General features: G+C 38.6%; 1 protein-coding gene across 13 annotated transcripts in view; it reads right to left on the bottom strand.

Moving 5' to 3' along the window:
- Mitofilin (inner membrane mitochondrial protein mitofilin) overlaps positions 1-25,245 on the bottom strand; it is a 37,014-nt gene that overhangs the window by 11,252 nt on the left and 517 nt on the right. Inside the window, exons 2-16 of one of the 13 annotated variants that reach the window (XM_076211813.1) lie at positions 19,585-19,728; positions 17,780-18,005; positions 16,392-16,442; positions 15,716-15,889; positions 15,377-15,406; positions 14,015-14,044; positions 13,865-13,888; positions 13,719-13,742; positions 13,379-13,450; positions 10,007-10,298; positions 8,986-9,155; positions 7,662-7,843; positions 2,385-2,638; positions 1,039-1,132; positions 811-902 (exon numbers count right to left, since the gene is read on the bottom strand). In XM_076211813.1, coding sequence (XP_076067928.1) covers positions 811-902; positions 1,039-1,132; positions 2,385-2,638; positions 7,662-7,843; positions 8,986-9,155; positions 10,007-10,298; positions 13,379-13,450; positions 13,719-13,742; positions 13,865-13,888; positions 14,015-14,044; positions 15,377-15,406; positions 15,716-15,889; positions 16,392-16,442; positions 17,780-18,005; positions 19,585-19,728 — 1,859 coding nt within the window. The remainder of the gene's footprint in view (positions 1-810; positions 903-1,038; positions 1,133-2,384; positions 2,639-7,661; positions 7,844-8,985; positions 9,156-10,006; positions 10,299-13,378; positions 13,451-13,718; positions 13,743-13,864; positions 13,889-14,014; positions 14,045-15,376; positions 15,407-15,715; positions 15,890-16,391; positions 16,443-17,779; positions 18,006-19,584; positions 19,729-25,245) is intronic. The other 12 variants (XM_076211815.1, XM_076211816.1, XM_076211814.1 and 9 more) reach the window with 12 other exon arrangements.

The following is a 25,245-nucleotide window of genomic DNA, read 5'->3' as shown; positions in this document are numbered from 1 at the left end:
CGGCCAAGGAAGATATGAAATCGTACTTCTATGGTTCTAACTGCCTCCTAATAACCGTAGGAGGCAGTTAGAACTGTAGAAGTACGATTTGATATCTTCCTTGGCCGACCAGAGTGATGCTTTGGAGTACGAATGATGTCACTTCCTTCGTCTCGAAATTTCTTGGTCCACTTTTGCACTTGACGCACTCCAATTCCCACACGAGTAGCAATATCTTTACACTTATAACCCTCCTTATAGAGGGTTATGATTGTAACAACTGTGTCTCTTTCCAGCTCTTTACCACTTCCCATTACGGAGATATCAAGGCACAAAAACCACCGCAAAAAAAAGACTACTCTCCGTGAGAGATGTTTAGAAACTGACTCCATGTGACATCGAGTGCGCCTAAACAGAGTTGCCAAATAGTGTGTATTGTCTCGGCTAAATACGGGTACAAACGCTAGCATTGAAAAATAGCGAAAAGTTTGGGTGGAAAGTTGTATTTTTCGCATGTTTTGAGTTTAGGGGAAAGGTGGGGCGCCTATAATTTTGCGCCCAAACTTTTCGCGGCTACTGTATGTACATTGTGATCCCCATTTGTTTTGAGTTTGCTACCCAAAAGAATAATGTTGTCCACCACTGGCTCCAACTTCTATGCCCTGCTGCGGAGATGCTGTGTCTCACTGCATTGCCTTCGACCATTCATTCATGAGGTAGAAAGGGTCTGTGGTACATATGTTATAGCAGTGTCCACATGAAAAAATCTATAAACACCATTACTATATTCATGGGTTAAATAGATGAAAAAAAAAAGGAATTTCAACCTACCTAAGGGCTTGCCTGAGAGCTTCACAGGCAATCCAGAGCTCCCGACCTGCATGTGCTGCTTTGTCTAAGTCTGCACGAGCCACAATTGCTGACTGTGTCAATGACAATACAAGTCCACAATTATAGCCAAATATACATAATTCATATTTTCATATTCCATTTAATTAAAGGAATTTATAAATAATCAAAATAATTTATGTACACAACTGTCCACCTCGCATGTCTGACCTTCAGTCCATCCAGATGTCCACGCATACCTCCTAGTTCTGCTAGATATTTGGTCTTCTCTGAGAGCACCTCATCTTTAAGGAGTGACGACCATCTAGAGAGAGAATAAACAAGGAATCATGTGGGGGCAGAACAGTTACCTTTGCCTTCTGCATATGACTGAGCATTTTGGAAAACTAAAACTGAACTTCATCTAAAAAATTCTGGTACCCTATCAATAACATCCACTTCACTGCAGATGGACAGTGAAGGGGGCTTTGAACATATGAGGAATATCTGTTGATCAGGAAATAGTGCAAAAGGTAGGAATAAATAAAAGGAGACTGTGAATGGGATGTTTTCATCTGCTCCATAAAAGTAGTTTAGCATGGATGAGGTGGGGGGGGTATAAGAGGAACGTCTGTAGTGCAGGGATGGGAGAGGACAAGAGATAGGAGTGGAGAGTGGAAAGTGTCTGAATGGAAGATAAACTGACACAATTTGAAGGGATTTCTTCTTGTCTTCTATGTAAGTGGGTCCCCACATAACGAAATGGTGATGGTAACCCGCTTTGTTTGTCAGGCTCTGCTGTGGAGGTGCTATGCTTTGCTGCATTGTTACTGACCCAAGCGGTGGGCAGAGGACATGGATGGTCCTTCATCCATGAAGAGCCAAGATCAAAGGGACAACAAATGGGTGTTGGACTGGTGTGGGATAGGTGATGGGTGGGTACCTTGGCTGGCCACCCCCTTATAAGGGGGAAAGCACCTTTAGGCTGTGGAGTGTATTCAGGGATGGAATGGGTGGGAGTGATTTTATGCCTTTTCCTTTTTGGCTACCTCCCTTGTAAGGGGGAAAAAGCCTTGGTATATGTATGTATGTATATTGTCAAAATGGAAGGATGTGGGATAAAGGACGTCTCCAATATGTACGAGTTCAGACTTAGACCAGTTACTATTAAGACCCAATTTTTTGGCCTCTATATTGAACACAATTAGGGCATCTCTAAGTTGTTTGAGTACATCAGCTAATCGGGTGGTATCATCTACATATCAAGGTCCACTAGTGCGTTTCCCAAATCCTACACTAGGGACAAAATCCTCTGTAATGAGGTACTGCCCTAGCCTCCAGTTTCATAATATAGAAAGATTATATATACAAACTACAGGGCCTTATAATAGAGTGGTCACGATGAAACGTATACCCTGCCATCCCACACCCTACTTAAAACAGTAACCAATTTCTTGTCAAATATAAAATCAATGTCAATATCCTATATTCCCACTTTATATTAACTTCAAATTAACTTACTCGTTTTTCCATCCTCAAAACCCTAGTACTAATTTTTTTCTACAGGAAGCACCTACTTGTTATCTAATTCCTTTTCCTGCACCCTAAGAACATCTGCTAAATGATCCGAGTGTGCAGCTGCCTGCCTCTTCAGCTGCGCCCTCAGGTCATTCTCCATTTCGTCTTGTAACTGCTTGATCTTCTTTTTGTACTCTAACTCCAACTGTTGTTCTTGTTTGCACAGGGACGCCTTGATTTTAGCCTCAAGGATAACGTTGTCCTCCTCACGCTGCTTCAACAGGGCTTCTTTAAATCGTTCATGTTCAAGTGTCTGCAAAACACAGGGCCATTAAATTTGATGTTAATAAAAATACTTGGATAGATATCAATGTAGCATTGTGTATATACGTAAAAGTGAACTATAAACATGACACAAGAGAAAGTAACCAGTAGTTAGAGGAAAGTATTAACACTAAACTTACCCCTTTGCTACAATAATTCCTACCTGGTGTCATAACACTTTTCACGACATTCGACAATACCAACACAGAATAGGCCTGCAAACAGATTCCACATGCCCCAGATGCAGTCATCATACTGTAGACACTGAACACATTACCATACACTACTCAACACTAACCCAATTAAGACAACACAACAATATGTCTTGAGTGTACTATGGCCCAGATTCCTGGGGAGCTGAAGGTCTCCTATGAGAAAAATCCAAGGCAACAAATTACCTGCTCGTGTAATGGAGTTATTATCTCTAACCTGTCTCAATCATTATTCAACCCACTTAGATTTCATATAAAGCCCAGACTTCCTATAATTTGTTTAGCAGTGTAACTAGTATATATCAGATTCAGCTCCTTCATTTTATAGACCTTTATTACATTTTTTTTCTATCAAATTATTTAACTACACCCTTTTTGACCTTTCTAAGATGATGTTCCCAAAGACCAAGACTACCAACAACTGGTCAATTAATCCACAGTTTTAGTTCTCTCTTGCTGTCAGATTAAATGGCCAATTTCTATTACTGGACAAAATCCATAAAATCCTACACCTCACTTTTGATATGTACTTGTCTATCAGCCTATGTACCAAGGACCTTTGAGTGAAAACAAACTAATCATACCAAGGTCTATACCAAGCACTTATTTTGGCAACATCTATTCTTGGAAACCAAAAATTAGTTCTATATAAGGGTTGTTGTTGTCGTTCCCTAGACTCTCCACAAGGGAGGGAGGGAGGGAGGGAGGGAGGGAGGGAGAGGGAGGGAGGGAGGGAGGGAGAGGGAGGGAGGGAGGGAGGGGGAGGGAGGGAGGGAGGGAGGGAGGGAGGGAGGGAGAGAGAGAGAGAGAGAGAGAGAGAGAGAGAGAGAGAGAGAGAGAGAGAGAGAGAGAGAGAGAGAGAGAGAGAGAGAGAGAGAGAGAGAGAGAGAGGAGAGGGGGGCATCATACTACATAAAAATTCTCAACAGCCTACCACCTGTACCTCCAAACACATCCTTACAAAACCACATCCACACTTGCATCACAATACTATCATTCCAACACCAACCTCTAAAATCATATTCCACCTCACTCCGCTAAACATCAACCCAACTGAGAAATACGTCCCATGAAAACAAAACCACAGTGGCACAACTGCAGCGATACCAACATACACACTTGGATCACAATACAATCACTCCACAGGCCACAGGCTCCAGTTGCTCTGAACGATGGGTTCGGGACTGGATTCCTTCCAGAGGTGTTGCGCCTTTGGGGATCCTCTTCCATCCATACCTCAGTGTCACCACTTGAAGGCACAAATAGTAAATACTTCACCAGACTCCCCCCAGAAATTATTTCCAAAATAAGCATGACTAGCACCCTACACTGAAACAGACTTTGTAAAACTAAGGAAGTTTTTCCAAAACGCAAATTGGGATAGGTTCTCTAAAGAGGAAATAAATATGGAAGACAAATGGAACATATTTAAAGAAAAGTACAAAGAAGGAATTAACAAATATGTACCAAAAAAGAAACAGATTTATATAAAATGTTGGTTCAACAAAAGATGTAGCGAGGCTAAAGCCAGGAGAGATAAAGCCTGGAAAAAATGGAAAAAAGACAAGAAAACATCTAAATGGCAAATGTATAAAAAACTTAGAAACGAATATGTAAACATATGCAGGAAAGAAGAGAGAGAAAATGAAAGGGATATCATAGACAAATATAAGGATCAACAGACACTAAATGCCCTATGCCCTAGGTGCAACCACCACACAGAAGACATAAACCACATTACATTACACTGTTGTACATTCACACTTGATAGTTCCTACAAAATCTCTTCACTGAGTGACTTATGGACTGAAACGATGGCCAGATAACCAGATTCCTGGGGATTGCGGTGGGACAATAGAGAGGTGGGACAATAATCAATTCAATCAATAGCAGTGCTTTTTGACATAAATATCCCTAAAAATATTTTTTTGTGATGTATTTGGTTTAACATTGCAAACTTCCCCTATCAGGAAGGCCAGTGCCCCTTACCGAGGACTTCGTAGCATGGATTTTAATGAGCAATGCCCTTGGTCCAACTTGCTGATGGCAGGGTTCGAACTGCCATTACCTTAATGTCTGCTGCAAGTGGGGACACTAACTTGCTCAGCCAATGACCATACATACATACATATACCAAGGCTTCTTCCCCCTTACAAGGGAGGTAGCCAAAAAGGGAAAGGCATAAAAACACTCCCACCCATTTCATCCCTAAATACACTCCACACCCCTCCCACCCTCCCTCTCATCTGAGCACCTCCTGGATGACGGGTCATCCCTGCACCTTGCCCACCGCCCTGGGTCAGAAGCAGTGTCGCAAGACACAGCACATCCACAGCAAGGCCACTTCATTTAATCGGCGACCCCCCCTCTCCGTCCCCCCCCTGCATATAAGGAGAGGACCATACATTATCTAAATTATAGCCAGAAATACAAATAAGATATAAAAAGACACAAGTATATGAAAACACATGCCATATCACAGCCTTTTTTTTTTTCACTAAAGGGCAGGAGGGGTAGGGCAGTCAAACTTATTTCAGAAAAATTTCTTAACTACTTCTATGCCTGCAGTTGAACATTTCTTTTTTTTCACATTTTCTTCCACATTTCTTTTCTTCCCCTCTTCTCACTCTTCTTGCAGAAACTATTCCAAAAATACTACTCTATTCATGAATCCATACCTTTTGTAAACAATTTCTCAAAGTAATATGTATGACAACTCAATAATATATCACAAGGTAATAGAATCAATTGAAAGGAAATCCCAGTAGAAATAAATATTACCATTAGAATCTTGTCTCTTGAGGTGAAGAGGTATTACGTATCAGTAGCAAAGGGGTCAAAGAGGAAACAAGTTTAAAAAGAGTCACAGGAAATAACCTACATACATACATATACCAAAGGCTTTTTCCCCCTACATGGGGGGTAGCCACCACAAAGAAACCTACATACCAATGAATAATAGATATCCACTATGAGAAAGGAAAATATAGGACTATTACAAGAGTATGTCATCAAAAGGGTCAAGAAACAGTAAATGACAAATAAATGCACCAAACATACATTAACGTACCTCTCTCTCTGCCTGTGTTTGAACAGTGAAAGGCAAAACCTCAGATTAGAATTGTTAATATTCTAAATAACAAAAGTCTAGGCTGAAAAAAGTTCCAAAAATATAAAAACCTGTCGACTCTTCTCATGCTGTTATTAAGCAGACCTTTAAGAATATGATGCACAAATTTTTGTCTTGATGTACAACACTATTATTCTGATACTGAAGCTTTAAGCAGGAAGAATAAAGAGCAGCAGTATAATTTTATAATTATGAAAAAAGAGTTGTCAAAAATATGAGTGAGCAGTTATGTGAGCATCAGTAATGATTATGAAAACTAGACAAGATAAATCAAGACAAAAGTATATAATTAACAATTTCCATTAACACAATCTACACTAAATAACTCTTCAAACACTTCATACCACATTAATGAATACTGATCACATATATGTAGTTCATGACTATCTTTGAATTCATGCACTATTCTAAAAATTTCAAATTGAAAATTTGTCACAAAGTTTACTCATTATTTTCAATACAACTCAAAAGCCTTTTCTCTAGTAACAATGGAGAAAGAAGAGAGACATGCCCTTTTGTTATGATATTGTACCCTCAATGTCCCAAGAGCTGAAGGGCTTTGAACAGAAAGGAAAATACACATAAACATCATCCTCGGGAAAATGCTTTTATATTAGATTTTACTACTTTCACCCTAATGCCCATATAGTTGAAATATTATTCCTGCAGTCAAAATAAATTGATGCCTTGTGATTCGGAAAATCCATAGCCTCAACAGTCCTCAGATCCTCCCACAGATCTCTCTGGTAAAAAACTTTGGACTATTGTTTGACGAGTGAGTGAGTGAGTGTGTGTGTATGTGTGTTTTAGTTTGCTTTTCTCCTCCCCCTTTCAGACCATTCAGCACCTTAAACCTTGTCACCCTCATCTGGGATGTGACCACAAGTACGGGAGCTAAGATCTGGAGAGAAGCATCATCTACTGTAATAACAAGAACACCTAACAGTTAAATTTGCGAGAAAAAGCACCTTACCATAACACCTGTGCATGCACAAATGATACATACATATACCAAAGGCTTTTTCCCCATACACGGGGGTAACCAAAAAGAAAAAGGCATAGAAAACACTCCCACCCATTCCATTTCCTATATATTCCACTCCCCTCCACCCTCCTCCCTCCCTCTCATCTTGGCACCTCCTGGATGACGGGTCATCCCTGCATCCTTTCCACCGCCCTGGGTGAGAAGCAGTATACATACATATACCAATGGCATTTCCCCTTTACCAGGGAGGTAACCAAAGTCAAAAAGCATAATTCCACTCCCACCCATTCCACTCCCATCCACAACCCCTCCCTCCCTCCCTCTCATCTTGGCTCCTAATAGATGATGGGTCCTCCCTGCATCTCACCCATCACCCTGGATCAGAAGCAATGCAGCAAGATACAGCACATCCAGAGCAAGGCTGCTTCACTTAATAGAGGACTCCCCCACCACCTTGTCCTCTTATGCAGAAACATTGAAGATGCGGAGAAATCCTTCAAGGCTGCATCAAAATATCATTCAAACATAACCACTCCCTAACACCCCCCCATCCTCCATCCACCCCCTTCCATGCATGATAAATGATAAATACACAAATTTTGTTTTTCATTCATTCTTCCTATCTTGCACTGTCAAATGATGTGCTTCCAATTCCTGAACCTAAAGTTCTCAGTATCTAATTTACCTGCATCTTGGCCAACTGGTTCTGTAACTGCATCACTCGTCGGTGGGCATGAGCAATAAGAAGGTTCAGTTCATCCTTTGTCAAGGTCTCGCTGGTCTCGCCAATTGTAACCTCTGGCAAAAGGGACTTCACCTCATTCTCAAACTGCTGCCTCCCAGTTTCCACTAGGTCTTTATAATCCGCTGAAAAACAGAAAATATAATGTCTGGTGAACCCTTTGAAAATCAAAACAAATGAAATTACAGAGTGGAAAGAATATATGGAAGAAAGATTAATAAAAGAAGTGTGGAAGGCAGAGGTGGATGGAATGAACAGGAGGAGTGACCGATGATGAGATGGATGGATAGGGTAAAGGGGGGCATTGAGAAAGAGGGGGATGTCTGTTGAGGAAGGACGGGAGAAGACAGATGATTGTGGTGAGTGGAGAATGGTTGTGTATGGATGATGCCGTGATGTATAGAAAGAAGTGGGGGGGAGGGGATTAGGGAGTGGTTATGTGTGAATGATATTTTGATGCAGCCCAAAGGAATGTCTCCCCATCTCTTTTTCTGCATGAGGGGAGGGGGGGGGGGGTCACCAATTAAATGAGGCAGCCTTGTTGTGGATATCCTATGTCTTACTGCATTGCTTCTACCCCAGGGCAATGGGCATGATGCAGGGATGACCAGTCATCCAAGAGGAGCCAAGAAATGAGGGAGAGAGGGGTGGTGAATGGGAGTGGAGGGAGGGGTGGTGAATGGGAGTGGAGATGAAATGGGTGGGAGTGGAATTATGCCTTTTGACTTTGGCTACCTCCCTTGTAAGGTGGAAAAAGACCTTGGCATATGTATGTACTATACTGTGTATGAGTCTCCAACACAATCTAGCTCCCAAATTCACCACTATGCCTCCAGCACAACACACTAGAGATACAATAATGAAACTATTACTACTACTACTACTCCTGTTGGCAAGTACATAAGTACTGTAACGAAGTTACCAATATCTAATATCATACAATGTTTTTGTGACTTAAGTGTACAGTAAAACCAAGTCATGGACGGGGAATTAGAATTTTATAAATGATCATCAGGTAAATTGGATTGGCTTTTTCCCAAACTAGTCTGATATACAGAGGGTTCGCTGTAATTGCAACATGAAATCGCATGATTCTGAACTGCAAGAAGGTAAACTTCTTGATAAACTTGAATGTATGTTACCATTTAAACTCCAACACAAAAATTAAGTTCCATATGGGGTTAAACAAGGAAAATTCAACAATATATAGAGTAACTAAAGCCCAATTCCAAAAGCAAAAAATAGTATTATCTAGCTAACAACTTACAAATAACTTTCCCATCTCGTGAAGCTTCAGCAACAATGGACTTGATCTTGTCCATGGCAAACTTCAATTCAACAAATGTTTCCTCCGCTTCCAAAAGGGCTTTGTTTCCTTTTGTTATACTAGATGATAAACCTTCCTCTATTTGGGCCTTTAGCTTCTCTACAGCACTCCTATTGAGTTAAATACAAAGAGTGTTTTAGTACACATGAAAAAAATCTACATGTTAATGTAATACACTAATCACATTTGCATACATACATACCAATAGGCCTTCCCCCCTTATTACAGATGGCTGAGTTAAAAAAGTACATACACACCCCACACATATCAAAATCCATTCATTGCCACTTTCATCTTATTGCCTTATGGATGAAGGTTTTTCCTATTCCCCTAGGGGAGTGGAGTGTGATAGGGATGGAATGAGTGGGAGTGGTTTTTATGCCTTTGTTTTTTGGCTACCTCCCTTATAAGAGGGAAGAAGCCTTTGGTATATGTACGTATGTACAATGTTTGGGTCAAAGCCAATGCACTGAGACACAGTGGCTCTGCAGCAAGGCACAGCAGCCACAGCTGGTTCACCCCACCATTTCATTATATGACAACATCCCTCCCAAGTTACCCGAGGGCTATGGGTCTCCTGCAAAAGCAACCTGGGGTAATCAACTGACTGATCTCCCCTGATCAAAAGACATTCCTTGTGCATCCACAGCCCCCTACACCCTATCCATCCACATGGTCTTCCTCTTCATCTCACTCCATCCACTTCTACTTTCCACATTCTTTTTCAAAGTCTTTTCTCAATCATTCTTTCAATGGGCCTAAAACATCTCGGCATACTTTGATTTAGTCTTGCCACATCCATTCTCTACCTCAATTCCACATTTGTGACTCTATTCATTCTTGCAAAACCTATCATGTTTATCTATAGGCTACAAACTCAAATAAAATGTGAAGGCAAATGAAAGATTTACAACTGAATGAAGTTTAATACTAAAAGGATTTAATAGAAATTGACACTTACTCTGCTGCAGTAATCTTCTCCTCAGCAATTTTGGTCAAATCTGCCCGTGCCTTTGCAAGTTCGGCCACAGCAGCAAAAAGAAGTTCTTTGTCTTGTCCTGCATCAATTGCCTGAAAGGCTTTCTCAGCATGGTTGTTGATGGCAATAGCAGCGTTTTCGGCTGCATCAAGGGCGTGTGTGATTCCCTTCTGTGCTGCAGTAGTACAGTCCTCCAAAATCTGGCTCAGAGCCGCATTTTCAACACCAGTGTTAATTTCATTTTCTGTCAGCCTAGCTTCAATATCACCCTTATCTGAAAATGATAATTTCAACATGAATAAAAAATACAATGGCTAGGAAAGAATTTTTTTATATATGTATACATTAAACAGACTTTCCCCATTAAATTGGGGATGGCTGTCAACGTACACCTCTTAATAATATATTAAACACCAAGGATTTCTTCCCCTTATAAAGGAGGCCCTTACATAAGAACATAAGAATGAAGGAGACTGCATGAGACCATAAGGCCTAAACTAGATAGTTCTATGTCCATTACCACTCATCACCATCCATAAAATATCTAACTTCCCCTTAAAACGTTCAATAATTTCAGCGCTCACTACATGGATCCCAAGTCTATTCCATTTATTAACCACTCTATTGGTAAATCAGTTTTTGCCTATTTACTTCTTAAATCTAAATTTGTCGAATTCTAATCCATTACTGGCAACTCCTGCCCTGTTGTCTTAATATGATAACCTTGTCAAAGCCCTTGACCAATATGAATACCTCTATTAGATCACCCAGGATTCGTCTTTCCAGAAAGTGTAAATTAAGGTGCCTAAGATAGTTTCTGTAAGGTAAATTTCAGACTCCATGTATCATTTTGGTCATTCTCCTCTGTATTGATTCTAGTGAATTAATATCAATTCTAATCATAATATACATATAAATTTCTTTATTCAAACATTCATCTGAAAATTAGTTACACTGGCTTACTGACAATCTGCAATTATATCACAGACATAATTCTTATAAATGCAATGGATTAAAGACTTACATAAATTTATTCTTAAAATATTGGTTGCACAACTTTCTACGCAAGGCATGCAAGGACAACACAACATACAACAGTCACTAATAATGTCAAATATATATTTGAATTAAAAACTTTCCCTTTACTTGTAACACCACTTTTTCCTAGTTTTCTACAAAGACAAAATCTAAACATTCAACACAACCCTTGCAAATTACATTCGGATCTACAATTTACTGGCAACCAGAAACCTCGAAACTGACCATGCTCTTATGTATTACACAGACAAGTTGTAGCCACATCTCTTTCCCCTGGGAAGGAGACCCAACATTCTTACTGAATACATCACACATACTAATCTACACACAGTACTATACACATACCAAAAGGCACTTTTTGCCTTACAAGAAGGATGGCATAGTCAAGACATGCACCCACCCTTCATCCATCCCACACCCACTTGTCCCTTGTATCTTTGATCCTTGTGGATGAAGGGTCATCCCTGTCCTCTGCCCAGTGTTTGGGCCTGAAGCAGTGCAGCAAGATGCAGCACCTCCACAGCAGAGCACGACAGCCGAAGCTGGTTTGTCTTCACTTCAATACATGGTGACCCCCAACCAGAAGTGATACTTCACCCCCCCCCCAAAAAAAAAAAAAAAAAAAAGGGACCCCCAACCCATCACCATCTTCACCCACTTGTGAAATTACGAACCATATGAAAAGAAATCCCTTTGGACTGCATGAACTTATCCATTTCCACCTATCTCTTGCCCTCTTTCCTTGCTCGACAAACATTCCTCTTGTACCCATGACCCCCTTCACTCCACCCATCCACCCTATTCCATCTTACCCTCAAATTCACTCCATCTACGTCTGCCTTTCATACTCTGTTATTCTTCATTTATTCTATTCATATGCCTAAATCATCGCAGCATTCTTTGATCAATCCTATTTGCCAGTTACCTTTTCAGTCTTGCTCTCTGCCTCACCTCATTAGCTCAAATATACTTTTTAATAACTTGCATCTCCAATACATTTAGGCAAATAGTTAAATCGAATGAAACCATCCACAAGAAAATTATCAATGCAGAAAGTAGCATCACCTTCAACAAAATTTGTCCAATATAAGGAGGAAGGGGCCATTTGGTATATGTATTAATCTGGGGAAGAGGGGAATGCCTGTTGAGGAAGGATGGGAGAGGACAGAAGACAGGGGTGAATGGAGAAAGGTTGTATATGGATGCTGTTGTGATGCATGAGATGGAATGGGTGAGGGGATGGGGGGTGAGGTAGTATGTGTGAGAAAAATTTGACATAGCCTGAAGGGATTTCTCCCAGTCTTCTCCTTTTCTGCACGAGGGGATGGAGAGGGGGGGGGTCACTGATTTAATGAAGCAGCCCTGCTGTGGATGTGCTGTGTCTTGCAACACTGCCTCTGACCCAGGACAGTGGACAAGATGCAGGGATGACCCGTCATCCAGGAGGTGCCAAGATGGGAGGGAGGGTGGAGTGGGTGGGAGTGGATTTAGTGCCTTTTTCTTTTTGGCCACCTCCCTTGTAAGGGGGAAAAGCCTTTGGTATATGTATGTATCAATCTGATGTCTTGGCTCTCTGGTAGAAGATCCACAACACCTTGAAGGCAATTCTTCCTCCACACATTGATATCTTCTGTGCTCTCACTTTCCTCCTGGTCCACAAACATTCCTCATGCATCAAGGCTCTTCCTCACATTCATCCACCTTTCTTGGTCTTCTTCTAAGTTCCCTCCATCTGCATCCATTTTCCACACCCTTTTTGTTAGTTTTCCCTTGTTCTTCCCATATGTCCAAATCACTCTTTGGGCCACCTAATTCAACAGCTCTCTTTCTATCCACATTCTTGTGCCTCATCTCTATATTTCCCATTCTATCCAGAGGTGAGCGAGAGGAGGGAGTGGATAGCTGTCAGATTGGGTGCTGAGGCAGTTTGAGATTGCAGACACAAACTAAGGGAAGAAGAAGAGGAAGAAGAAACAAAGAAAAAGAAGAAAAAAAAAGAAAAAATAGAAGAAAAAGAGAAAAAGAAGAAGAAAAAGATGATGATGATGATGATGATGATTAATAATACCAATACGACTTAATCCTACAAGACTAGTCTGGACAAACAAGCACACAAATAACAGTGAATATTATTATCTAACAACTATTCTCATGCACTGGAATTTCCCAATTAAATTTTCCCATTAGAGAAAATTCCTGTTACATATTTGATTACAAATACAAACATACAGTAATGTATATAAGAATAAAATGTATATTGAAATACAGGAACAGTATAATATTAGAGTTCACTCTTCAAGACAAATGTATAACTACCTGTTTCTTGATAGACAATAACAGGGGTAGATTCTGTCTTTCCTTCTGTTTTAAAGATCTGGAATTTGGGGGCTGCAACAAAAATCAAGAAACCTAAAGAGCTTGATAAATTACAAAAAAAAAGTAAAAAATAACTAAACATGAACAGTTCAAAACTAAATCTTGTGCCAAAGCTGAATGTCTAAAGTTTATTGCATTTGAAACAAATCAAGCAATACTGTGATGTTGTGCACAGAGCTACACTTAAACGTTACAAAGCAAAGTTGAAAAATCAAAGATCAACAATGTTAATTACAAGGAAAATACTATCTAAGGTATAACAAAATTGAAACAAACTCACCTTCTTCTTCAGGTTTTTTGACAGCTGGAAGAGGACAAGAATGAAAAAATTAAGGATCAGCCTGACACAAAAACTATTTCCACATGTCATCTGTTCAGAAAAATTTCACATAATGTTTTCAAGTTTCCTTTAGGAAAAATACATACCATTTTCCTGTTGTACTGTGGCAGCTGGGAATGAAGAGGGTTTTAAAATTAAACTAAATCAGTTTAAAACCTGAGACTATTTCTATTTTTGCAAAAACTCATAAATGAAATAACATGAATTGTTTCAAGGTGTTTCCTTGCAAAACATACCTTCTTCCTCTGGTTTTTTGTCAGCTGGAGCTGCAAAGAAATTAAAATAAAAGTAGAATCATACAAACATCATTCATATACCAAAGGCCTTTTCCCCCTTAAAAGGGAGGTAACCAAAAAACCAAGGCATAAAAGCCACTCCCACCCATGCCATCCCCTACATACTCCACTCCCCTCCACCTTTTTCCCTCCCTCTTATCTTGGCACCTCCTGGATGACAGGTCATCCCTGCAACTTGACCACTGCCCAAGAGAATCAGTTTAGCGAAATAAAAAGTACAGTACGCTTGAAAGATTTTTAACTAATTAGGAGTATAACCCTGCTCAGATATCTGTATCTAAAAATTTACATCACTCTGAAGTTATAAGACCCAAGTTATTCTTTCCTAACCAAATATGTACATACAATAAGCATGTCTCTCACACCGACTCACTTCACAACACGACACTTTTAGACATTAATGACAAATCACCACTTACAGCACTTCTAAGCTACCAGAAGAGGGTGGATGACCGCATTGTGAACAGCTGCCCAGGATGTAACACTTCACCCCATACCATACAACACATAATGGAAGACTGCATTATACACAATCATGCACGCAAACAACACAACATACACTCTATAAAGGATTTTTGGGAAAACCCAGTTTCGGCTGTGGCATTCCTTGGGGAGACGGGACTGCTCGGACAGACAGTCTAGGGAACGACAACAACAACAACAACAACAACATATAAAACACACAACACCTATGCACAGAATACAGTATATGGTACTGTATGTGTAGCATACTGTTGTGTCATTTTCTAGTAGAGGTAAGTACACATTTCAAAGAAAACGTACTGCACTGTTTTAGAAACAACTCAACATCTGAAATTAAACTTCTGATATTCTAGGTATACATACACATGCATCAAAAGGATTTTATTCCTATATACATGGGGTGACCAAGTTTAAGCATACAACTACCCTACACCCATCCAAAAACCATTTCTTGTCCCTCCCATTTAAGCAATTTGTTATTGAAATGTCACCCATCCCCTGTTACAGTGCTCAGAACAAAAGCAAAGCACCACCACAAAAATATTGCCAATGATGATACCAATTCTAATAAATAAATAAATAATTAAATCTGATTCACCCAAAAAGTGCCAATTCTTGCTGATATTAGCCATTTTTTTCTTATAGAATCTGCATCGTCATTACAGATACCAATTCACAAAAAAGTACAGATTCTTGACAATGCCAATGCATCGGCACACCCCCAATACAGATATTATTCTTGCTGATGGCAGATAGTTTTATTCACCTTATGGCCATCATAGCTTAGAGGTTACATATTTACTTAAAAAATACACATACCTCCTCCTTCTGATGTCTTGTCAGTTGGAGCTGTAAAGGAATATAAAACAAAACCATTTAGTTTCACACTGCAACAGAAACATTTCATCTTTGTGTTTGTCCAACAATAGACATCAAGAGTGGTTTTATACTTTAAACAAGACAGTATTTCAAATTATAGTGTTATAAACACACCAAAACATATGGAAATGTGATATGATTTAATTAACCGTTACTAATAACCAAAAATCAACATGTAAATTTGGAAAGCTACATTCTCAATTTGCAAGCTTCCACTATTAGCAGTTAAGTAGCATTACAAAGCCATAATTTTGCAATCTTTATAGCCACAAGTCTTACCAGGTAACTGATCTTTTTCATCTGATAAATTTTCATCAACTGATGATTGTGGTTCTGCAGGTGCCTCTTCCTTTAAAATCTCCCCTACCACCTCAGTCCCTTCCTCAACAACTGGAGCCTTATCTGCTAGAAATTCTTCAGTTCCTAATTTGACTATTTCCTCTACAATCCTTTCTACGTACAAAAATATATGATAGACACACATATCATGCATGTTCAGGCAACAGCCAAACATACACATTTATATCTACCAAAAACATTAATGTGAGAAATGCAGCTGAAGCAAGGTTAGAATTTGATAGCTTTAAGAATAAGCAATTGTGGAGATCTGAATTAAGCTCATTCTAGTTAAAGCAGTCATCTAAATCATGATTTGTTAAATCAAGATTAACAATAGCTTCTTTGAAATGAATACATATTATTCATTTTTTTCATTAAGCAATAACTCCTTGCAAGATTGACATGTGAAGCAAGGAAAAGTAAGCAAGGAAGAAGTGTTCGTTACGGCGATATGTCTAAGACCCTAACATTAAGACTATCACAGGCACACCAAGATCCATGTAACTATCCAAAGCATTTTTAAGCTCTACTCATACACCTAATAAAGCTTATTTATATTATGCACATAATCTAAACATTCTGAAGTTACACATCATATAAAGTGACAAAAACTCACCCTCAACAGTTTCACTTGCAGGTGCATCAACAGGCACAACTGGAGCTGGCTCTATCAGGAAGAATTGTATCAATTAGTATACAGCCTGTTTATATATTGCTTCAAGTTGGTTTATTTCTTCTATTACGTCATCCAGGAGGTGCTCAGATGGGAGGGAGGGTGGGAGGGGTGTGGAGTGTATTTAGGGATGAAATGGGTGGGAGTGTTTTTATGCCTTTCCCTTTTTGGCTACCTCCCTTGGGAGGGGGAAAAAGCCTTGGTATATGTATGTATGTATGTATGTACTATTATCATTTTTTTTACAAAGGCTGAGGCTGTTTATATATTGCTTTAAGTCGGTTTATTTTTTCTATTACTATCATCATCTTTTTTTTTACAAAGGCTGCAATCTCCATGAGGGTGGCCAAGTCATTACACACACCTGTATTCACTCAGTCCTCCCGTCCCTACAGAGACTACTGCCCAGATTATTGTTCTCGAGGAGACAGAAAAGCTATCTATCTACATACCAAAGGCTTTTTCCCCTATACAAAACAGGTCATCAAGTCAAATGGCATATACCCACTCCCATCCACCATTTTTTCTTCCCTCTCATCTTAGCCCCTTGACACGGTTCATCAACAGCAAGGCTGCTTCACTTAATGGGTGACAACCTCCCCCTCTCCGTCCCCTCATGCAGAAATGGAGATGGGGAGAAATCCCTTCGGGTTGCATCAATTTATATATATATACATATACACCACCAGAGATACTGAATATAGCCTATTAAACATGTACAGTAGTTTATTTAATTATTTCTATCCTTTTTACCATATTCAAACACTATAATATGTAGTAATAATCGCATCATAAAATATATACCTGTATATATATATATATATATATATATATATATATATATATATATACATACATACATATACCAAGGCTTTTTCCCCCTTACAAGAGAGGTAGCCAAAAAGGAAAAGGCATAAAATAATTCCCACTCATTCCATCCCTGAATATACTCCACACCCCTCCACCCTCCCTCTTATCTTAGCACCTCCTGGATGACAGGTCATCCAGGAGTAAATATATATACACACACACACATATTTTTTCATATATATATATGTATGTATATATAAATAGCTAGATCTTCCATGGCAACCCAATCACCATTCTAGCATCCCACAATCAAAACCCACTTCATCCAAATAAGCCACCCTAACCAAAAAATAAATGGAAGTTGATGTCTTCCATACATTTTTCTTTTCACATTTTCCTTTCCTTGCCATTAATTCCCCTCCTCACAACTTCCCCAATTGTTTTTTATTAATCCCTGCAGAATTTCTTATCTTTCATAGTAAACAAAGTACACACAATACTACTAGTCTTGCATGCCCTACCTGGTGCCTTTTCCTCCAAATCCTTTTCTTGTGCCTCCTTTTCGGCAGCCAATCTTTTTTCCTCTTCCTTCCTCTTCCTTTCTCGTTCCAACTTCTTCCTTAAAAGACCATGTTCTGGAGTCTTTGTGATGGGTGGAGAGCTAGATGTAGTCTTTGGACTTTCTACTGGACTACCTAGAATGGCTCCCAACAAATGCTTGGATCCTGGTATTGTATTCTCCACACTCTGCAACAAGGTATAGGCATTCAGTATGACAATAAGTGTAATTTTTTCATTTGTTGTTTCAAGGGGCCCTTTTATGAAACCTTATAACATTTAGTTTAAACGGCTGTCATATGGAATGCCTAACAAAGGGCGGAGTAGTCACAGTGGAATGGCTAACAAGACTGTTCATATATGCCTAAGGTAAGGAAGTGTATTCATGAATTGAAAGAGTACATACATAATTCCAGTATACAAGGGAAAAGGGAACAATTATGAATGTTGTAGTTTTCGAGAAACCAGTCAGTTAACTGTAATCTGTAAGATGTATGGGTGGGTGTTAACTGTGAGGATTTGGAAAATTAGGTAAACATAGTAATTGCATAAGAGCAGTGTGGGCTTAGGAGAGTAAAAGGGTGCAAAGATCAAATATCTGCAGACATGCAGGAAGTTTTATGGCAATGGGATATGTTTTGGACTTTATGGATTTGGAGCAGATTTTTGAAAAAGTTGATAAAGAAGTATTACGAGTGTCTCTTGGATGTATGAGGAAGCTTTTACTCAAGAAGTGAGCTTGTGAGGGTTAGGAATGGAGAGAAGAGATACAGATCTCTCTTTTGTAACAGACATAAAAGGGCCAATAAAGAAATTTAAGACTCCCATGCTGAAATATCAGTCTAAAACACCTAAGCCCAACTACATTACAAGCCTTAACATCTTCAGCTATTCTTGGCTGTATAATAAAATCACAAAGTATGGCAAGACCAATTCTGTATTGGTACAATCAGTGGCGTAGCTAAGGGGGGGCAGTAGGGGCGGCACTTTTTGAGGGGCGGCATTTTTGGTCCTTGTATGATTGATATAAAATTACGTTAATCAGTCTCTCATAGATGTAAGTTTTTTCTACGTTATTAAGCATAATAAAGCGTGACACACATATATATATATATCCTTTAAGAAGTTAATGTGCATTTGTAATATTGAATTATTGAATTCCTTGTGAGAAGGGGCAGCAAACATGAGGGCAGCCCCGGGCGGCAAAAGTACTAGCTACGCCACTGGGTACAATTAATGCTTGGTGATCTGAATGTATTTGTGCCAGTATGATTCTTAGTTGTCTTGGGAGTGCCTGTTGGGTTGATGTCTAGGGGAGCCTGGTGAAGTACAGAATTTGATCTATCATGGAATTGATGTGTTGTGGGGTGCTAGGAACAAGTTATTGCAGATGTGTGAGTAGTACATTCCCAGGACTTTTTTTTTCACTGTATTCAATGAACTGTGTTTAATTGATACAGGTGTGTGGAAAGAGGGTTTCAAGATTCTCGAGTAATTTATGACTATCACTTTCGTGTGCTGCTCTATGGGAAGGGTTTTGGTTTCCGAGTATATACGTTCTATTAGGGCTGTTTTACTTTACCTCTCAAACTTTACACATTTTTCCAAGCCCAGGAACAAAGGAATAATTCTGATATGTGAGGCTAGATAAAGGAGGTTCAGAAAATACACCACTGGTGATAGAAGTAAAAGAAAATAAAGGAGAATGAATAATAGTGGAAAAAAAAAGTTTCCAGATGACACGAATGAATAAAATAATTCTAATTACCTTCCTGTTGTCTGGACTCCATGAGGAATATGCAATGACACCTCCCACCGAAACTACAACTCCTCCAGCTGCTATGAGGGCCTTCCCTGGACCACCACCACTGGCACGTGTTGACTGGAGACGGCGAGAGCTTCTTTGCACCACCTATACAAAATGATTGAGTTACTATGGTACATCAGACCTAATCTCTTCATTACAATAAAGCTATAGATTTCAAGCTAGATAATAATGATAAAAAAATAAAAAAATGTAGTTTTAAAAGAAAACCATCAAATTTGACAAACCACCTTGATTTTTAAAATAATGTTTTTAATATGATCAAAGTAAATCAATCTATATACTATACTTGAATTTCCAAAAGGCATTTAATATGGTCTAGTATAATCTGCTACTTGGTAAATTACACTCACATGGCATCTTAGGTAATATTCATAATTGGGTAAAATATTAGCTATTGGAGAGAAAACAACAAGTTGAAATCAATGGAGATAAATCCAATTGGTGTGGTGTAGTGAGTGGTGCTCCCCAGGAACTTGTGTTTAGTTCAGTTCTCTTTCCAATTTATGTAAATTATACGGATAGTGGTCTGGTATGTAAAATATCAGAATTTGTGAATGACACAAAAGGATTACAAAGGCAGAGCATGCCAACAGGAGACCTTTTGGTCCATATCTAGGTCAGATGTGAAAAAATAATAATAAATTAATAAATAAAAAATATAATAATGTAAATAACAAATAAAACACATAAATAAATGCATAGGTATAGTTAAATACTAAACAAATTGGTAAATAGTAAATAATAATAAACTGACATATAACTAATAATAAATGAGAATCAAACAGACAAATGATAACAAAACAATTTCCAGTAAGATCAGAAATGCAACAGATAAGGATCAACTAGTCTGACTTTGATCACTGAGCGGAGCAATGGAATTCAACATTGGCAAATGGAATATAACATTGATAAATGTAAAAGTTTTGCATATTGGCAACAAAAACAACTGTAATGATTATTCCATGAATGGTAATCAGCTTCAGAAATCAGATCAAGGAATAGTTCTAGATGTCTTAGTATCCAGGGATCTAAAATAGACCTTACAGAGTACAAAAGATGCAAAAACTACCCAGCAAATAGTAGAATTTATTTAGACCATTTAAACATATATACATACACATACATATACTAACAGCTTTTTCCCCCTTACAAGGGAGGTAGCCAAAGTCAAAGGCATAAATCCATTCCCACCAATTTCATCCCTACATACTCCACTGCCATTCACCCCCCCTCCCTCCCACTTTTCTTGGCTCCTCACCCACTGCCCCGGGTCAGAAGCAAGTAGCAAGACACAGCGCATCCATAGCAAAGCCAGTTCGTCTAATCGGTGACTCCCCCTCTCTGTCCCCTCATGTAGAAAAAGAGAAGACTGGGAGAAATCCCTTTTTTGGTGCATCAAAATATCATTCACACATTCTCCCTCACATAAACAATAACAACATGATGCACTGAAACCAGAATACTCCCCACAGAACACTGCAACAAAAAACTACACCACCAGTGCACTACCCATACGTCTATAAACACATAAAAACACATACCCGTTCAACTCACTCAACAAGCCCTTCAAGACCCTTAACACCACACCCATCATACTACATCTCTCAAGCACCACCAACAGAAAGCGACAAAAAACTACACCAGCAGCATACTACTCATACGTCTATAAACTACCACCTATGCTACACAAAAACACATACCCATTCAGATCACTAAACAAGCCCCTCAAGACAGACCCCTAAACTTGCTCTACCAACAACCCCCAGATATAAGCACCACAGAAAAAAAAAAAAAAAAAAAAACTTTCCCACATCTGGTAAGAGCTATACTGGCATGCTTGCACTCCAGTCACCTGATTCAAACTTCCCTAGATGCAATCACCCCACAGAGGAATTTGACTAAGTTGAAACTGTACATGAATCTGAGCCTAGATATGATCATCTGGAGAGTAGGAGACAGGACCACTGAATGAGCATTGTTCCTTTTCTGTATATTAGGTACTACAATTTGGTAAATACAGAACACTGACGAGTTAAACACCATATGAGGACGGAGCCTTTATTTGTACGATGTTTCGCTTATTACAGCTTTTTCAAGTACTTGAAAAAGCTGTAATAAGCGAAACGTCGTACAAATAAAGGCTCCGTCCTCATATGGTGTTTAACTCGTCAATCTTGTCGGAAACTGCCGCTTTCATGAAAAAAAAAAAATACAGAACACCTCATGCTACAATGCCCCACACTAATAATCCCTAGCACCATCGTAATATATCTTCCATGATGACTTGTGGACCTGCCTGAATGCTGGTGCCAATTACCTGAAGGCCGCAGGTCTTTTGCAAGAGAGACCTGGGGCAACAGACTGCTCTGTGTACCAAAACTCAAACAAGTATCAAATATAAGGCCTAGAATTTTAGGGTTCTTTTCAAATGAAATTGGCTATTTAGTTTCACCATAAAGTGTTTTTTTGATTCATGATGCTATTATCAACAAAACTGATGTTTGTAAATAATGCATAGAAACTGCATTTAGGACAAAATACATAGGCCATTACAGAAAGATTATTAGATCTCTAGGTTCTTTTTTTTAGTATCATCTTACCCAACTAGTCAGGTAACCACTTAGTACTAAATTAATATCAACACAGAATAGGCCTGGCTACATAATCAAACTGCCCCAGACACACAGAAGACAACAAACACCTTATCTTAAACTGCCCCACCCTATCCAAACCCAAACAACACCACAACATTACTTCCTTGAGAGACTTGTGGGCTAAATTGGTGGCTGCTGCCAGTTACCTAGGAGAGACAGATCTCATGCAAGGGAAACCTGGGGCAATGGATTGATTAAATGATACCAAATTGAGATCTATATCTATATACCAATGGCCTTTTTTCCCTGTATAAGGAAGGCAGCAAAGTCAAAACACATACAGCCATTCCCACCCAAATCAAGATACTATGGAGAAATAAATAGGTATGCTGGGGTTTTTAACTTTTTTGCCTTCGTGAAATGATTTTTTCTATGAAATTTATTCTCAGCACTGTACCAGATACAAAAAGACATCTGCCATATCTAAATAATATAGAAATAAGAGAGAGGCAAAGGGAAAATGCACAAATAGAACAAGAGTTTATTCTTTAACTAGTTTCACACTATGATGCTTCTTTCTGAAGAAGCACAATAGTGCAAAACTAGTTAAAGAATAAACTCTCATTCTATTTGTGCGTTTTCCCTCTGCCTCTCTCACAACCTGTCAAGATGTCGTCACAATATAGAAATAACTTAATGCTCCATTATATAAAAAAAAAAGAAGAACAAATCTCCTGGTAGAGATGGATTACATCTTCAGGTAATTAAGAGAGCTGAAGAACAACAGATGCCTAAATTGTTAAAATCAAACTGTCTTTCACTACTCATACAGTACCTGATTATTGGATAATAGTGAGTATTACAGCAATATCTAAAAAAGGTGATAGGAGTGATCCTGGAAACTACAGACCAGTTATCCTAACCACTGTAATTTGTAAAATAATAGAGACTATAATACATACATATACCAAGGCTTTAATAAGAGAGCATATAATTGGTCACATGAAAAAACAATGTTTAATATGAAACAGCTTATATATATATATACCTGGCTGGAGTACTGTATTACAACTCATAAAAGTACTGGATAAATGGACAGAAATACTGGATGATGGATCTGCTATTGATGTGGCCAACTGTGACCTTATCAATGCTTTTGATAAGGTGCCACATAACTTATTGATAAAGTAAAGACCTATATCATCAGCCCTGACTATATTGGCTGGATTGTCATTTCTGAGTAATAGAAGGCAAAGATTAGTAGTTAATGGAGACATCTGCATGGAAAGATATTAGTGGTGTGCCACTGGGTTCAGTCCTGGGACCCTTATTATTTGTCTTATTCATAACTGATCTACCAGATGAAATGGAAACATTGAAATATTTCTGTATGCTGATGATACTAAATTATCTAGAAGAATAAAAAACAAAGAGAACTCTATAAGATTACAAGAAGATATTGTAAAAACGAAGGAATGGTGAGAAGTAGATGTTAAAATTTCACCCACAAAAATGTAAATACATGCATATACGTAAAACTGAGGTGGAACCCTTTATTTACAATATATGACTTGATAGAAACATCATCAGAAAAGGACTTGGGTGACATAATTGACTGTGATTGAAGTTTCTCGGAGCATAGGTTGGAGAAAATCAATAAAGCCAACAGACTTGTGGGGCTTAACAGGAGAATGTTTATGTGTTTGGTTGAGCAGATGTCTAGATATCTTTTTATCACATTTGTGTGACTGCTACTGGAATATGTGAATCAGGTGTGGCACCCTTATAAAATAAAAGGCATGGAAGCTTTAGAAAACGTATAGTGCAGAGCCACTAAATTAGTATCTTCAATTTAAAGTTTATCATATGAAGAAAGATTCCACAAGTTGAAGCTACCATCTTTTATATATAGATGTTCCCAAGGGGACGTGATGGAGACCTTCAAGACTATGAATCAAATTTATGATAATGAATGTTGCAGAGATATCTTCAAGATGTGGGAGGAACACATCTGCCACAAGAGGACATAAGAAAATTTATATAGAAAATTCACATTCAAGCATCAGAAAATATTTACTTTGTAACTGTGGTAAGTGGATGGAATGTTCATAATATGTGAAATGTTTGGAGAAAAGGTTAGATATAGAATGAGAAACTCTGGCCAACTAATCATTACTACAAAGAAAATCTTAGAAAACCAGACGCACACCAGCAGAGTTGGCTGCCAACCTAATTAGGCAAATAATAAAGAACTGGATATACAGGCTGAATCATTTTGGCTTATTTCCACAAGACTTCTGAGCAAAAAAAAAAATAAATAAACGAATGAAAAATAAAATCTCATTCTTACTCAGATTACAAAACAAGCATTTCAAACTCAACCCTACTCCATTAACCACTCCAGATAATAGCTCAAGAAAATCCTTCCAAAGAGAGGCAACAACCAGACTAGCATGACTACACTCAGGTCACCATCCAGCACTAAACAATACTGACACAGAACAGACCTAGCCTGAGGAACAAATTGCCCTAATACAACCATTACAGAGAAGACACCAAACACCTTATCTTAAAACTGCCCCACCCTAAGTCTAAGATAACCAGACAATATAATGTTTCTTCCTTAAGTGACTTGTAGCACAATCCTTTGTCTATTGCCAGTTATCTAGGAGCCATGGGTTTCCCACAAGAAAGATATGGAATAAATGGATTTTTTAACCAATAAATACAAATAATTTGTCATTTGATACATACTATACTAACAGTCATTGGGTAAATTGAGGGAACAGTGGGTAAGAGGATCTTGTCAGAATACAGAGAAGATCTTGCCAAGAGCATAGTGGCCATTGAGATGAAAAGCATCCCTTTTCACTAATTTTTGCCTTTATAGTAATCTATGAAAGTTGCATTACATGCAAGCAAGAATGTAAACACAAAGATTTAAGACTGAATTATTATCTACTTGTAATCTTTTCATTCTTGGATAAGGGAAAAGAAAATAATACCA

Source organism: Oratosquilla oratoria, chromosome 29, assembly GCF_046742065.1.
Source record: "Oratosquilla oratoria isolate Oo_2021 chromosome 29, ASM4674206v1, whole genome shotgun sequence".
In the NCBI taxonomy this organism is placed as follows: Eukaryota; Metazoa; Arthropoda; class Malacostraca; order Stomatopoda; family Squillidae; genus Oratosquilla; species Oratosquilla oratoria.
This window is presented reverse-complemented; position numbering and strand designations above follow the sequence as displayed.